The sequence below is a fragment of the Nothobranchius furzeri genome, chromosome 15 (assembly GCF_043380555.1).
Source record: "Nothobranchius furzeri strain GRZ-AD chromosome 15, NfurGRZ-RIMD1, whole genome shotgun sequence".
Lineage (NCBI taxonomy): Eukaryota > Metazoa > Chordata > Actinopteri > Cyprinodontiformes > Nothobranchiidae > Nothobranchius > Nothobranchius furzeri.
The window spans coordinates 49,872,163-49,889,269 of NC_091755.1; the positions used below are offsets into that span (position 1 = coordinate 49,872,163).

At 42.0% G+C, this 17,107-nt stretch overlaps 1 protein-coding gene across 2 annotated transcripts in view; it reads left to right on the top strand.

The window, feature by feature from the left end:
- cpne9 (copine family member IX) overlaps nucleotides 1–17,107 on the top strand; it is a 142,795-nt gene that overhangs the window by 78,574 nt on the left and 47,114 nt on the right. For both annotated transcript variants that reach the window (XM_015968603.3, XM_015968604.3), the window contains 5 exons: nucleotides 667–730; nucleotides 1,768–1,871; nucleotides 5,046–5,150; nucleotides 11,077–11,118; nucleotides 11,434–11,509. In XM_015968603.3, the coding sequence (XP_015824089.1) occupies nucleotides 667–730; nucleotides 1,768–1,871; nucleotides 5,046–5,150; nucleotides 11,077–11,118; nucleotides 11,434–11,509 (391 nt within the window). The remainder of the gene's footprint in view (nucleotides 1–666; nucleotides 731–1,767; nucleotides 1,872–5,045; nucleotides 5,151–11,076; nucleotides 11,119–11,433; nucleotides 11,510–17,107) is intronic.

Below are 17,107 nucleotides of genomic sequence, written 5' to 3' on the forward strand. Positions count from 1 at the left end.
CTTAATGGTACAAGAAATAACTTCTGGGTCGCTTCTGTTTACTGCCTTCAGTTCTTTAAACAACTTTGGAGATTTTAGCACTTGGTGTTGAACTACGAATGCCGGCACTGAGCTTGGCACAGCAACCTCACAAGAGTGTAAACAGTAACTACATCCATCTTTAGTGTTTTAGAAAGGAGAACAACTGACAAGCCCCCAGCCGACTGAGACGTCAAACTGTTTTGTGATTATTTCACTGTAGATGTCTTACTTATTGCTCTTTAAACCCAAATAATGTGAAGTTTAAAAAGTTGTAAAGATGTCAGCACAGGTTTCCAAAAAACTATAAACAATATAGAATTATATGAATTGTGAGTGTTAGCTGTTACTACAAGGCATTTTCTGATTTCCCAAAGTAATGTTGCTTTATTAGAGTGACTCACATACAGGAAGCTGTTTGTTAGAGCTGTGAAAGCTGACTTATTGTTGGCAACATCAACCCGGTTCCACTTGTGGTCCATTTTTTTAGTCTGTTTAAGAATAAGTGCAGATATGAAGTAGAAGCCGTATGCTGGCAGTAATATCTTATCACCTGAATGACATCTGCATCCCGCTTTTATTATTCATGCATCGGTTCTCTCTCTCTCTGTCTGTCTGTCTCTCTCTCTCTGTCTCTCTCTCTCTCAGTGGGATTCCGGGGAAGAAGTGTGGAGTCATAATCTTGACTGCTGAGGAACTCAGTAACTGCAGGGTCAGTGCACAGAAACACACACACACACACACACACACACACACACACACACACACACACACACACACACACACACACACACACACACACACACACACACACACTGAAAATTGCCATTGGCATTGTTTTTCATAGCTGAAACACACTGAAACACATCCCCACACATGTAATTAGCCGAATTGCGGAAAGCATGAAACTATCCAATGACCAAACTAGATAATCACTGTATCCAAATCCCTCACCCAACAGCTCCCTTTAAGGTTAAGCATGTTATATTTGGTTTCCTGCACCTCTCCACACTGGGGATAAATTTCCAGCATGAGTTTCCGCTGTCAGACACTTTCTTCATCATTCTGACAGTTTCGAGGACACAGCGATATGTTAAAACCAACAAGATAGCAAGATAGTCAGATCCTTCCAGATCCCCCCCCCCCCCCCCCAACCCCAGCGTTATTGTGTGTGTCCAGGTCCTCCAGAGAGCATTATATGAACAGGCTTACCTTAGTTGTGTTTACCATCGCTACACTGGGAGGTTCTGCTCTTAACAAGATCCAAATGCTGTCAGTGGCAGGCGTAGGTTTCCCATGATGCCATCCCTCTGGAGAAATCGACTAATTATTTATCATTCTATCTATTGTTCCTTTTTTCCTTCCAATGTCTGTTGTCCCAGGCATCTCAGCACAGTAGCAGGAAAAACAGCTCCTCATTAACTGCTATAGCCGTTCATACATATGGATGAAGCATTCCCCTCTGCATGCCTGATGTTATTGCGAACATTTCCTAACAAGATTTATTCCCCACTAATAAAATGTATAATTCTACTAAAATCACACACACACACATGGCTCTAACATATTCATGGACCCCCTATTAACGTGCTCCAGCTGGGGTCATTTGCATCATCATTGTGTAAGGACTTCTTTCAGTGCCAGTTACTCCAATCTCCTCCGACTTTTGAAGTTCCTAACGAGAAGATGTTGTAGGAATGAAATAGCGCCACTATCATTACATTGAAAAGTCCTTGTCTCATTTGGCAGGATATTGCAACAATGCAGTTGTGTGCCAACAAACTGGATAAGAAAGACTTCTTTGGGAAGTCCGACCCTTTCCTGGTTTTCTACCGGAGTAACGAGGATGGAACGTGAGTGTGGCCAGTTCAGTTGGGCTTAAGTGTTCATCTGCACCTCTGATTCTTTTCTAGAGATTTAGATTTTATTCTACATACCTTTCTAAATATGCAAAAGGACAGTTGACAGTAAAAATGTGCTCCAAACTTCTAAAACTGTTAAAAATGCTCAGTTTGTGATTCCCAAATCGGTTTCAGTCCAGGGAGGAGAGCGGCTCTAAGCTAGTATAAGCTAACATTTAGCGTTAGCTTTGGCATTAGCTTTAGCAATGGTCTCGCTTTTCAAGTCTAGACTGAAGACTCACTTTTACGATTTGGCTTTTGGACAACGCTTTCTTTTGTTTTACTGATATTGAGCCACAGTTTATATCGTGTTTTTATTATTCTTATAGTTGATTGATCTTATCTTACAGAATAGTTTTAAAATGGTCGGTTCCTGATTTTTATTATTTGATTTGTTTTGTCCTGTTTGTGTCCAACCTTCTGTAAGGCGCTTTGATCAACTCTCATGCTGTAATTTAAATGTTCTTTATAAATAAAATGATATGGTGTTAGCAACCCAACGACATACACGTTCAGGCTTGTGTAATTTTTTAGGAGATGAAACATCAATCTGACATTTTTTCACCCATTAGAGAAAAAAGAATGGAAACAGTGGAAGAGTTGCACGGCTGTTAGCCAATCAGAGGCGAGAAGTTCGAATATCAATGAGTAAGACTCCAAATCCTGCCGTAGAAAAGTGGGCAATCCTGTTCCTCAAGTGACCCACCCAACAAATTTTGGTTGTTTTCCTGCTCCAAAAATCCTGATTTAATTGGTAAATGGTAAAGGGCCTGTATTTGATATAGCGCCTTCTAGAGTCCTGGAACCCCTCAAGGTGTTTTACAACACAATCAGTCATTCACCCATTCACACACACATTCATACACTGGTGGGGATGAGCTACAATGTAGCCACAGCTACCCTGGGGCGCACTGACAGAGGCGAGGCTGCCGAGCACTGGCGCCACCGGTCCCGCCGACCACCACCAGCAGGCAATGTGGGTTAAGTGTCTTGCCCAAGGACACAAAGACAGCGACAGACTGAGCGGGTCTCGAACCTGCAACCTTCCGATTACGGGACGAGCACTTAACTCCTGTGCCACCGTCGTGATCACCAAACCATCAAGCTCTGCAGGAGCCTGTTAATGACCTGCTGCTGATTAAAATCTGATGTACTGAGGCAAGGAAACCTTTAGATTTTAGAGAGTCAATCTGCTTTAACACAACTGTTCTACTGCATCTGGACCCAAACACGTATATTTGGTTGAATGAAGCTCAAAAATGAATCTTTAGTGTGAAAACGTGTGTAAAATGTAGTCGTTTCTCCATCTAAACACACCCAATTTTAATAAGTGGGAGATTAGCAGGCCTCTGCAAAACTAATTCTACCACTGAATCACGTGTAGGGACACTTGAGGACCAGGGTTGCCTTCCCCTGATACAGAGGTTTAATTTGGACCGTCATAAAGTTTTTCCTTGCCCCTCACAATTCAAAATCTCTGGAGCATCACATTAATGTTGTTTATGATAGCCTATGACAAATTTAGATGAAGTGGCATGACCATAAGCTCTTAAGCATTAGCATTAATACTACTCATTTAGCATTTTGCCAGCCTGTTAGCTACAAAGTATAATAATACCTTCTTTAGTCTAATATAAAAGTATGTTAATAACAAACTCCAGTTGCATTTTACTGTTGTAGCCTCTATGCAGAATGATAAATCAATCAATCAATCAATTAATCAAAGCTTTATTTATTAAGCACCTTCAGTGACCCTGTCGGGAAGCCCAAGGCGCTGAACATTGTACATAAGAAATGTGAAACACGATGAATAAATCGATAATAAAAGCAATTCAAATAGTGCAAAAAAGGTAAAACATTAAAGTAGAAACAAATGGGTAAAACAAAGGATAAAGAGACCAATGAAAACAAGGAAATAAAGTCAACATAAGAGGGCCAAACTCAAACACGTTCAGGGAACGCCAAGTGGAGGTGGTGGGTTTTTAGGTGACTCTTAAAGACTGGCAGAGATAATAATAATAATAATGATAATCATCAAACTTATACAGTGCTTGTTTAGGACACTCAAAGACGCTTGCACACACTCTCACATTCACACACCGTTAGTGATGGTAAGCTATGGGGCGGTCTGACAGAGGCGAGGCTGCCATTTGATGCTGGCAGCCCCTCTGACCACCACCAACACAGGCAAGTTGGGTGGTGTCTTGCCCAAGGACACAACAGCAGAATACCCCTGGCGGGAGCTGGAATCGATCCCATGACCCTCCGATCATGGGGCAAACCCGCTTTACCACCTGAGCTACTGCTGTCCGGGACAGCAGACTGATAATGACTTCTAATATCAACTGCTTTCTCATACTTTTGCTGGAGTCGGAGATATGGCATCACTGCCATGTGACTGGATAGTGTTGGTCCTCCTGGGTGAAACAAGGGTGGTTTTCCAAAGCTGAAACTAATATAGCAATTTCCGGTTGTGCATTAAAATCATTCCTAATGGGCTTAACATATGCACAACAGTAATATCATTATAGCTTTATGTTCACAATCCCTAAAATAAGTTGGTGCATTAAGCATTAGATCAACTAATGCAAGGGGGAAAAAAAAGGTAAACATGGCTTGTTTAGCTTTTAGAGGCTGCAGGATTTGGCTATTGCTAAAAATCACTTCAGGCAATTATCCCAGAGTGCCACCATTACTAACCACTAAGCACTGAACCCTCAGCAGAGGCACTGGTTTGAAACTGAAAAAAGGAGCGGGGTGGCAATAAACTGAAAAGATGTGTGAGCATACAGAATAGCATGATGCCATGATACCATTTATCACATCTTCACTTTTCCAAAAGTCACCTCAGCTGCCTGTGGCCTCAATTCAGCCACGACAATCCAAGAAGAAGAGTTTGACTTTATTCCACAGATGTGCCTCCCTGATGTTTATAACAAAAACAGTTCATCTGTTATCCTCATGTGTCTCCCAGACATACTTAAACAATTACACACAACTTTGAAAGCTTAATGCAGCTTTTTCAAAGGAAGACGGAGGAGCTTGGATTACCTTTGCAGGTTTGATGTGAGCGGTATAAATTCACTTTCCCTTTTGGGGCCTCACAGCTGGTATTTTTCTCTGCAGATTTACCATCTGCCACAAGACAGAGGTGATCAAGAACACGCTGAACCCGGTGTGGCAGTCCTTCACCATCCCTGTACGAGCTCTCTGCAACGGCGACTACGACAGGTCGGGAACTGGATTCAGAAACGTGTTGATAAATTTAATTTTATGCAGATTTTCTCTGATTAAACTGGGAAAGGGAACACTCCCGTGTCAACAAGGTGCAGGTGGCCTTTAAAGTGTGTGACATCACCTGTTACTGGGGCGGTCAGAATAATGCCAGCAGTCGGTCCTGCTGTCCCAGGGACCAGCACTGGTGTTATTGAGACTGACTCAGTTTTAACGCAGCACACATACACAATCAGGCTGCGCCGTGCTCAGTGTTTGCAATGGCCTCATAGTCTTTCACAGATGCTGCATACATGCGTGAAAGATGCACCTCATGGCTGTCTTGTGCTGTTCTCATAACTCTGTCTGGTAAAACAGCAGATTGATAAGCCCCTGCACTGATTTTACCAATCTATTAGACACGTAAAGAGACAATGTGTGGATCTCTGGAAATATCCATCAAAATGGTGTTAAAAATGAATTAAATGATACCTAGTTGTTGAAAAAATTGGTGGCTTTGAAACATGTAACCATAAAAATCTGGTCTAAAATACATGGGAGCGGGTCTAAGTCTCTGGGCGACGCCATTTTAGATGCCTCCTGTGAGGACAAAAACAGTTACTGATTTGTTACAAAACTTTTGCCATTCTTAAACACCGTTGTTTTCCACGTTTACTTCTTCACCTTTCGCCACACTGTAAAAAAAGATGGCCTCAAAAAGTTGTTTCAAATTTTTTTCTGTTTCACCAAAGTCTCCCTGTTGAAGGGACATTATGGAAGTTTGACAGCCAAAAGATGTATAGAAATAATAAATGTCTTCTTCATACATTCTCCTGCAATGCCCTGGTCCTGTAGAATGAGCCCTGGCATTTTTACGGTGATTGCCTGTTTTTCTGTAAAATCACAGAAAAAGAGCGATGCTCGGGTCGAGCTGGCTGCTTCACGCGCGTTCACGCTCAGGCATCGCCCGTAGCATTTGCTATCAGTAGCTTTAGCAGCAGAGAGAGGCAGTGCCAACTCAGCGACTTTGTCGCTGTTTCTAACGCCTAGTGACAAAGCTAGCTACATTTCTGAGGACCCTTAGCTACTTTCTGTAGAACTTTCTTCTAGATATTTCCTGCAAATTAGCAACAAAATAGCCATTTTCCCTCCGAACCGTTCTTTGAACGTTGTTTCAGCTGTCATCAAGGATATAAATGTTACAGATACAAAGGACATCACGGGCGCTGTATCTCACCTAGTAAGATGTCGGACTTTCATACAGAAGACCTGGGTTAAATTCTGGATGTGAACATAGTTTATTTAGAGTTTCTTTTTTACATTAATGGTATATTTTTTTACAGTAAGATGCCCAAATTTTTATTTGAGACTCGCCGAATGGCATTGAAACCACAGATAGAAAAGATGTGGGTTCAACTTTCATTTTGGAACAATTTTTCAAGCAAGGGAAGGGAATGATCTGAGCATGCAGGAGGACTGACCCATCATAAACCTTTGTCGGCTGTGCTGAAGAGAAAGGTACAGAACCAAATTATTTAATTAACTAGCTGCGTGTTCTCCTGTCCTGTGGGCCACACACACACACACACACACACACACACACACACACACACACACACACACACACACACACACACACACACACACACACACATACACACAAGGGGCTGTCTCAACTATTATTTTTGTTAAGGAGTGTGCACGTACAGCATGCACGCCTCCTGCACGAGCCTACTATTGAAGCTGCCGTTACGCTTTTGGCCTGAGGGAGCAATCGCGAGCATAAAAGTTCTAAACTCCATAAAGTCCCTTTAAGTTTTAATTGTTAAACTCAGTTTTGTGCGTTTTGTTATTGAAAACTTAAAATTGCTTGTTATTTCAACAAATGATTATATTTTTCTCATTCTCGTGCATTCAGTCAACTTAAAACTGCAATTTATAGATTAAAAAATGACCCCACCCACTGTGAAAGCTGCAGTAGGTGAGGTGCATCGTGGGTAGTCATGTTCTTAGTTATTTTGTTCTAATTTGAGGTGTTTATGCACATTTATTGTGGGTGGTTGTGTTGTTCTTAGTTTTTTGCTTTGTTTAGTGTTCCAAAAGTGGAGTTATTTGTCATGTTGGCACTGAAAGTTAGGAGGGCGGTCGTAGGAATAAGAACGTTGTGCCGTTTCACTCCACTGCACTTCAAGTCGTAGTTCTCCCTAAATGCTCAGGACTCAGCTCCCTGTGTTGTGTATGAGGCGTGAGTTAGCCAGCGTTTTTCAGTGTTGTTGTTAGCTTCCTGCTTCACCGTTGGCCTGTATTGGCACGACAGCTGCCGTTTTGATAACACGAGTTCATGCAATTAATCTATTTGTTCAGTTAACAAAAACTTTTAAAATGAATGGACAACCATACGTGTCTAACTCAAATTTATCAGTTAACATAATGTTGAATAGTGTATATGTTTAACAAGACAAAAATGATTTTTCCACTTTATAATCTAATAAGATTAGTTGTTTTGACTCACAATATAATATTCAAACAAACCATAGTTATTATTTATGATATTTGTACAACTTGACATAAAGAGTTGAAAGAAAGTGTTCATTTAAGTTGACATGACTCAAGTTTTAAGGCAGCTGTAGAACTTTCATTTTTAAGTTATTCTGGCCTACAGTTTATGACAGTGCAGCGATGAAAGGGAGTCTGATGTTCTTGTCATTTTGCTGGAGGTTGTGCTCCCAGGGATTTTTGACCCTAAAGGTCATCAATTGTTAACTCATTCACTGCCAGCCGTTTCCTGATCGCTAACGGCCTTCGCTGCCAGCGTTTCTCACCGTTTTTACTGTTTTTAAGAGTCACAGAACATTACGCGCTAGGATTATGTCGATGCCAAAACAACCAAAACAAAGAGGAGACTCACCTCTTTCATCAGGAAGAATCCATGTGTTTCGAGCGTTATCCGTTCTTTCATAATCTGTTGTTGATTTGTGATCGGCAGACACTTTTCTGGTTTGTGCCTCACTTTTTTTTATAGGAACGGCCCAAAAAGATCTCCTAACACATGGATGGTCTGCTTCCTGATCATGTGGCGTGTGACGTATGCAGATGAAGATCGGCTTCAGGGCTGAGATGTTTTTTCTCTCAGCGCGGGGGCTTGTTCTGATGCTCAAACAGTAAAAAAAAAGCAAATGACGACTTTAGTCATCATTGGTAGTGAACAGTTGGATCTAAAATGACGACTTTAGTCGTCAATGGCAGTGAATGAGTTAAGGTCAAACTCGAACACAAAAATAGCGTTTGTTTGCCGTGATTTTGGTATGTACTGCCCCGTCACTTTAAAGGAGCAATTTGTAAGAATGACACCATGTGGTTAAATGTGGTTACTGCAGTTCATTTTCTTGAGCTAAACATTACTTCCTCACTGTCGTTCCGTGAGTTTCATGGCTGTTGTCAGTTACGAATCAGCACCAGAAAATTCTCGATGACAAGCAAAGATGAGTTATGCACAGTAAGTTGATAAGTAGATAAATGCATTATCATGTCTGGTGCCAACACTCTTGAGTGTTTTAGGGTAAGGAGCACTTACTTCACTTATTATGGTGGTTTATCTTTAGCATTTCAGGAAGGGTGTTGTTTGTCATCTTGTAGTTACAGCTCTGAAAGGCTCATTAAAGGAAGTTAAATGCCACGATTGACTCATTATTCACTTCACACAAACATTTGACTGGGATCTCCAATTGTTGGTATTTGAAAAAGTAGTTTGAGATATTTTTGTTAGCATCTAGCCTGCTTCACCTAACAGAGTTAAACAAAAAGATGCCTTGATGGCTTCTGAGGGGTGAGCTTAGCTGGCTGAGAATTAAATCTGTGTCAGTGTCACCTGCCTTCCGACATGATTTAGACTTTAAACTGTTTTGTGATTATTTCACTGTAGAATTCTTACACATTGCTCCTTTAATCTCACAGAAGTTCACTAAAAACTACTGGAACACCCTTCCAGGACAATGCATTTAGGTTTTCCAACACATGAAAGTAGGTGTACAGAACCTTGATTGGCCTTCACCCCAATTTATGGTGAAGACTGTGATCCAGCCAGTTTTTGTCCAACACCAATGCCTGACCTCCTACACCTTGCGCAAAGCCGTTCCAGACAAGCTAAAGCTTTTGTGTCTGCAAAGGCTTGACCAATCCCATTTTATATCCTACGGATTAAAAATGGGATGTCATTGAAGATTGAATGAGTGTAACGATAGTTGTCCCAATACTGTTGGCAACATACATCATTAGATTGCATTGAGTATGAGAAGTCAGTATATTACCTGCTTTAGATGAAAGCCAGAGCAGTTTCCATAAAGAGATCGACCCCTTCATTCCGCCACATGCGAACGTGCGAGCTCCCTTTCAACTGGGAGCATTTCTGACGTGAAACAGGAGTGAAAGCTTTCCACAGAGATGATCCTGTGAGGTCACAAAATTACGGGAGAATTTTACCACCACACATGATTTTAGAAGTCCACTCACAATAACAAGCAATGAGAAAGACAGCTGCATGTTTCCAAAAAGGTCTGCGGTACATTACCTATGGGGTTTCACAGGAAATGACGTACTTACTGCACATATTCATTTTGAAGGTTTCCGGATGTTTTTCACTGCCTTTATGTTTGACTTACTGTCTGCCTCGATCTAAAATGTGGCATTTGACGTGTTTTAGAAGCGTGGCATGTAAAAAAATAGACTCGAAACATAAACCTTCGCTTCTTGGACGCGTCCAAAAGGGCTAATTGCTAAATGCATAACACGTTTCATGCCACTTTCATGTCAAGAAAAGAGAAAGGGTCATGAACAAAGTTAGCAGGGAATCAAATGAAGGTCTAATCTAAGTAAATTAAGTTCAAGTTGAGTTTTATTGTAATTAAGAGCCATTGTGTAAGGTCCATAGAGCCACGTCTGGCTCCAGAGCTGCAGGTTGCAGACGTCTGACATAACTTATTAAAATGATCCCTTCTAGGATACAGCGACAAACCTTTTACCTAAATGCTTGACTCTATCAGAGACATATCAGGATCAGCGAGTGCACGGTGAAGATGAACATTATTTTATATGTTTCTTGGCAAAGCGTTCCACCTTGTGAGGTTGCACATTTTTAAAGCACGTCAGAAGCAACACGAAGAGCTGAAAGCTTCGTCAAAACAAGTTCTAAATTGCAACCATCTTCTGACTGCTAATGCATGCACAGTTAGTCTATTTAATCTGATTCATCTGCATACCCTATTAAGCAGCATGCTTTAAATTCATAATGACAGATTGAAGCCAACATTCTGTCTGAGGACACATCTTTGTAGGCAGAGAACTAGTTTCTTTTCCGACATTAGAAAACGAACCATCTACAACTGGAACAGTAACTCGTGTGTTTTGTCCCACAATACAGTAGAAGCTAATTCACTTTGTCCTCACAGGTGATTCAGAGTTATGAGTCTTTACATGAAGGACTTTGTGCAAACCCAAGTCCCCGCTTAGTATGCTAATGACTTTCAATAAGCTGAAACATTTTAGCCAAATGATGTGCCGTTCATCTCACACAGCTCAACAACATACCTTGTGTCCGACTCTCCACACGGTAATGCATGCAAACGTGGAATATTTTATTCATTACCCTCTCTTACATGTGAAATTGTTCATTCCCACAGGCTGGAAACTAGTTTGAGCGCAGAGTTCAGGTAATAACCTGCACCGACTGCGCCAACAATCCTCTTCAGCCTGATTTATTATTTATTCTGAGAATATGTAATTGTTCCATCTGCTCCCGGCGAGATGGAGGGAAAAGATCGGGTTTTTTTTACTCTCTCTTTTAAAACAGAACTTGGTGTTCTTTTTATTGACAGAAGATGATGTGGTAAAGAGCTGAGTCACAGAAAACAGTTTCACTCTCTTCCCATTTGTTTATGTTTATTTTTAGGACGGTGAAAGTAGACGTCTATGATTGGGATCGAGATGGAAGGTAAAAAGCCTCGACTGGGCTGATAACCACATTATGATTCAAACCGATACCTCCAAAATGTCAAAAAGAAATTGAATGCCAAGTCTGAACAAATTCTGCAGGTAAAATCTTCTTGACTTTGTCAAAGAGGGTTATTGTAGATGTCTTGGTGTTTCAGCAGCACATCAATTGTAGAGTGTAGAAGATCTGGTGGACCAGAGATGGAAAAGGAAACGTGGATGGACAAAAAATCACAACTATTTCCCTCGGATTATGAAATCTGTTCTCGTCCTCATCTGTGTGGGCGTTTTTATTTCTCTTTTTTTTTGTCTGCAGCCACGACTTCATAGGAGAGTTCACCACCAGCTACAGAGAGCTGTCTCGAGGGCAGAATCAGTTCAATGTCTATGAGGTAACGTATTTCTTATCATCATCAGTCCAGTGTGGCTGATTTTTATTACTCAATCAATCAATCAGAGATGCTTTATTAATCCCAGAGGGAAATTAGAGTTTCAATAAACACAATTCAGAGATCAGAAATACATGGGCAAGACACATGACAAGAATTAGTGACTGTGGTCATTCGCAACCCTGAGTCGTGCTACCTTAATAGAGAAAAGAGGGTTTACATGAGGATTGGTTCAGGTGAAGGGAAAAAAAGGCACTTCAGAGTTATCCTCCATAGGGAGGGTAACTTTGCTCTGCAAAAAAAAAAAAAAAAAAAAAACACCTCAGACAGATATGCAACAGACTTCAGACAACACAACATGTGTCCACTAGGTGGGGTGGTGGATTGGGACTATCCCCACTTCAGTTCCTGCAGCCACGATAAGCAGCACATGTCACCTCAGTGTGGATAGGGGGAGGAGCATTGAGGGTTGGAATGTGGCAGTGACCCTGGAACGTTTCAGCGGCCTTCCCGCAGTCCCGCCCAGGCTGGGATAGGAGACAGTGTTGAGTTGCCATAGCGACGGCACATTCCACATATCTTCTGAGGGGGGAGTTTTCGTTGGAGCCCTGCAGACTCAAGGGCGCCAGATTCCGATTAGAAATCGTTTTGGGGCCAGACAGAGATCATTTTCTCTCTGTCTTACAGTTTGTTGGTCCTCAACCTCTCAAAATCCCAATAATTGACATTAAACTATCCCAATTAGTGCTGATGTGTCCACTCTATCCTTGCTGGCATCCATCTTCTGTGCCAATGAATGAATCTTGGCCAAAGGCCCAAGCTTACGATTCATCTTGACAATTATTTGAGTCTGTAAATTCACAGCACGGTGCAATCCATCTCTGAGCTCGGGGATCAGGCCGATATTCGCCAACAGCTCGTTAATTTTCCGGTAAGCCAGGTAGCCTCCTATTCCGATCAGCAGGAAACCTGACACCAACACCACGAATATCCACACATCTTCAGAGTCCTCCACAGACAGCTGGTCTGTCCCGGAGGGGCATCCGGGAGCCCCTTCTTCCATTCTCATAGTTGAAAAAATGTTATCAACCGCGTTGAGTGACCAACTGACAAGATCCATTTTAGTGAATTTCAGTTTCCAGTTTCCAGAAAAAATGCAGAAGCAGCCGTGCATCCTGCTCACACAGACAGACAAAGGACATGAGGATAAGTTATGGAGGAGAGGAGTAGAAAAGTGTCTGCACCCTCCAAGAGCCAGAAGAAGAAGCGTCTTTCAAGCTCTGAAAAGGCTTAAGAAACTCTAAAACGTTCAACAAGTTTTAATATAACAAACCAAACCCAAGGTGAAACCACAAACAAAAGTAGAGCGTTTATTTTTCAGATCTTTCTTTTCCTTCAAAACAAAACGAGCTGAATGATTTCCCAAAGGTTCCGCAAACCGGGATGTTCTATCACAGTCAAATAATCAGGATTTTTGGTTGTTCTTATTTTATTCTTATTGTAACATGATTTTACAGAAGCTATGGACCAAATGTGCCAACACCTTTCCAATGGTACACCTGTCACTGGAGGAAAAGTGAACTCATGTTGTGATGTGGTTCAACGGGTCAAATGACCTCATGAGAGAGGGTCAAAACGTGTCTCCTCCGTCATGATGATTACAAATTGATCAGATTTGTATTTCAATTTGGCTCCAAACAATAAGAAACACCATCCTTCAGAGGATACAGTATCTTCAGACTGAACTGTGTTAACAGTCTTTCCAAAGACACACCGGCGTGTCGGAAAGCATGTCTCCATCATGTTTAGCCCTCCCACTGCCTTCATGGGTGACCCTGCGAGGAAAATTGACCATTGAGCAGGATTGATGGTTTATCCCTTGAGGTCCACATGGCAGGGGTGAGGTGGTGCTCACTCCTCACCCCTGCCACATGGACCTCAAGGGATAAACCATCAATCCTGCTCAATGGTCAACTTTCCTCGCGGGGTCACCCATGAAGACAGTGGGAGGGTTAATCATAACCCACACATGTTTGGTGATAATACATTCCCATATTCCAAGTGTCAAATCTTCTGGAAAATATTACTATGTGAACTTCGTACCTGTTTCGACATCCAGGCACCAGTAGCAGCTCTCCCCTGACAAAGCTCTTCAGATGAGAACCAAAATATTTTCAAGAAACCAAAGATGTCTTGTTGCCTTCAATCAAACCCCTTGGAAGCTTTAGAGACCCATTTATTTGTCAGTAATGAACTGGCTTATTATGGATCAAGAGGTGATTTAGCCGAGAAACCGTGGGACTGTGTGGGATATGGTGTACTGATTACAGACATTTCTTCGGCAGACAAGACAAAACATGACCAATGTTCAAAAGAGAGGGAAAAAACAAAAGACTGCGAGATCTGCATTAAGTATTTATTAGCTCACTCTCTGGTGGGGAAGCCTTAGAAGTGCATTTATTATGTAACTCCTGTTTGTGTTTTGCATGTCCTGTCAGTATGCATCACCTGTTTTAGTGCTCCTACAACATATTCATGACTGACCAGTTAACTCACATTCATCTAACATTCAGAGCTGTTGTTCCCTTTAAATTCACGTCATTTTGTGCAACTGAGGATGCATCATCTTGTTCTGTTAATTACAAGACGTAGTTAAATGGTACAAATTCCTTTTGTTTTGTTTTTTTCAGCTTTATTTATACAGCACTTAATCCAACAATACATGCAACTCAAAGTGCTTAACAAATTAAAAAGGTCCCACATGCCCACATTCCCTCCCATCCCCAGAATTTTAAAAACTGTCTGACAATAAAAAACCCTTAACAACACTCCTCCTTCAGCACACACACACACACACACACACACACACACACACACACACACACACACACACACACACACACACACACACACACACACACACACACACACACACACGGAAAAAAACATGATGGACTGAGATCAGATGAGCCAGACCAGCTTAGACAAGGATAAGGAAATGCCATCAGGGGAGCCATCCGCCCCGACAGCAGCAGATCCACAGCAGCAGCCAAGGCACCGATATAGGGTGCCCAGGGCAGGGAGGGCCTAGACCCCCACCTCCACCCAGGTACACCTGGAAAGCACCTAGGCTGCCACAGCTGACCACTGCCCCCGGGGCAGAGGGCACCCACAGAGGAAACACTGGAAAAAGGTTAAATTAAGGTTAAAATATAACATCATAAGAGCTAAAATGAGAATTGTAAGATAAAAAGTTATATAGATATTAAAATAATGTTGATCATAAATCTATGGTAAAAAAACTGTTTAAAAATGGCACGTATAAAGAAATAATACATAAAATAAATAAATAGATAAATAAATAACCTAATTAATGAATTTATTTATTTAAAAAGTAATAGTAATCAGTCAAAAGCTAAGCTAAAAAGATGGGTCTTGAGCCTGTTTCTGAAAGCATGAACGTTCTCTACGGCCCTGGGGTCCCCTGGCAGCTCATTCCAGAGGCGAGGACCATAATACTGAAAGGGTGCCTCGCTGTGAATATGTGTCCTTTTGGGGTGTATCTGTTTGAAGAACGGCAACATGGTGGCTTTGGGTCATGATGGGTAACGGCATCCCCAATATATATAAAACAAAAACCTTTTAGATTAATACTGACGATTGTTTAACTAAAACAAATGGATGAGTTGGGGGAAAGTCGGCTGGATGAGAAAGCAGCTTCAGTTGAAGCCAAAGACATGCACGTTGGGTTCATTCACTGCATTGCTGTATCTTCCAGATGAAAGCATTTGCTAAATAAAGAGAAACATAACCACCTCCATTGATCAGGTGCCCAGGTGTCTACCACAACAATGATTTTGTTTTATGCTTGTGAGATATGTTTAACTACCAATCTAGGTAAGGTCCACACAACAGGAAAAGCTATTCTTTTTTACAGTGAGATTTAAAGTAAAATTAGGATATGTTGCAATGAAAGAATAGACTAGAAGGAACAAACAGAATTATTTTAAAGGTTTACTGAAATGTATGTACGTACAACAGTTAGTCATTAAACGTTTGAACTTGTAACTCCATTAAAGCACACAGCTCATTAAGTTCCACTCAGATCACATAAAACACACAAACATGAAAACAGCTGCAAATGAATAAAGAAACAAAAGTCTCTCAATTCTCTCAGCAAAACTTAGTCTGACCTAAAATGCCACTGGGATTAAGCTACATGGATGGGTGGATCTAAAGCTGGATGGATGGATTGATCTATGGATGGATGAGTCAACGATGGATTGATACATGGATGAATGAATGAATATAAGGAAGGAATCAAAAGATGGATGGGGTGGATTTATCTACCTATTGAATGGATGGATGAATGAATCTAGATGAATCAGTAGGTGGATGGACAGATGGATGCTCTGCCCTCCAAACATCAAATAGCTCAGCTCAACGGCCCAGTGGTACGAGTGTTTATGTTTATGTTTGTTTATGTGCTTAGCAGACGCTTTTACCCAAAGCGACTTACAATTATTTTTTAACCTATAGGGCATGTTGTGATCTGTGGGGGAAACCGGAGTACCCGGAGAAAACCCAGGCATGCATGGGGAGAACACGCAACTCCACGCAGAAAGGCCACAGATGAGTTTGAACCTGCGACCTTCGTGTTGCGAGGCAACAGTGCTAATCACTGCGCCACCATGCAGCCCATGGTGTCCATCCTGGGACTGGGAGATCGGGGTTCAAATCCCAGTCCGGTCATACCAAAGACTTTTTAAAAGAAAGGCACTCAATGTCTCCCCGTTGCCTCTACTGCTGTTCCGTACTACTGGCACAGCAGTAGCTCAGGAGGCAGAGCAGGTTGTCCTGTAATCGGCAGGTTGCAGGTTCAGTCCAGACTCTGGACAGAGAATGCTGCTGTTAAGTCCTTGAGCAAGACACTTAACCCACCTTTCCTGCTGGTGGTGGTCAGAGGGATCGGTGGTGTCAGCGCTCGGCCTTCATCATTGCACCCAAGGGTAGCTCATCACAACCAGTGTGCGAATGGGTGGATGACTGAATGTGTAAAGCACCTTGGGGGGTTGTAAAACCCTAAAGCTTGGTTTATGTTTGATGCATTTACTTTCTGCTTGGTGATGCGGCTCGCTGATGGAACGTGCTTCACAACTTGCAGCGTTTATGGTTCATGCGGCTTGTCTCTGTGGTGAGCCAATATTCTCCCAAACTGTAGGAGGCAGCATGGAGCTCTATGGCATGCATCCAACACTACACCATAGTAGAAGTGAAAATGACTGTTTACAACATGGCATTCCAGCATTTTTTAACAGCGTCCTCGTCTTTTCCGACAGTGCGAGCTTTTTCTCTCCAAGAATTATTTACAACATGTTGATCACGGTGATCTTTGAGAGCTGAATCATACAAATGTCTGTATTTACGAAGCTCTGCCATACTAGTTCTTGCCAGTCCGCCATGTTTTTCCGCGTCCGACCGTCTGCATGTTTAGAAAATTTCCTAGGTGCGCGGTGCGGAAAGTTTGGGCCGTGCGGAGGCGCGGTGGAGGGGCGTGGTTGTTAAAATGATGCAATTTAGCCGTGCGAACCTTGCGGACGC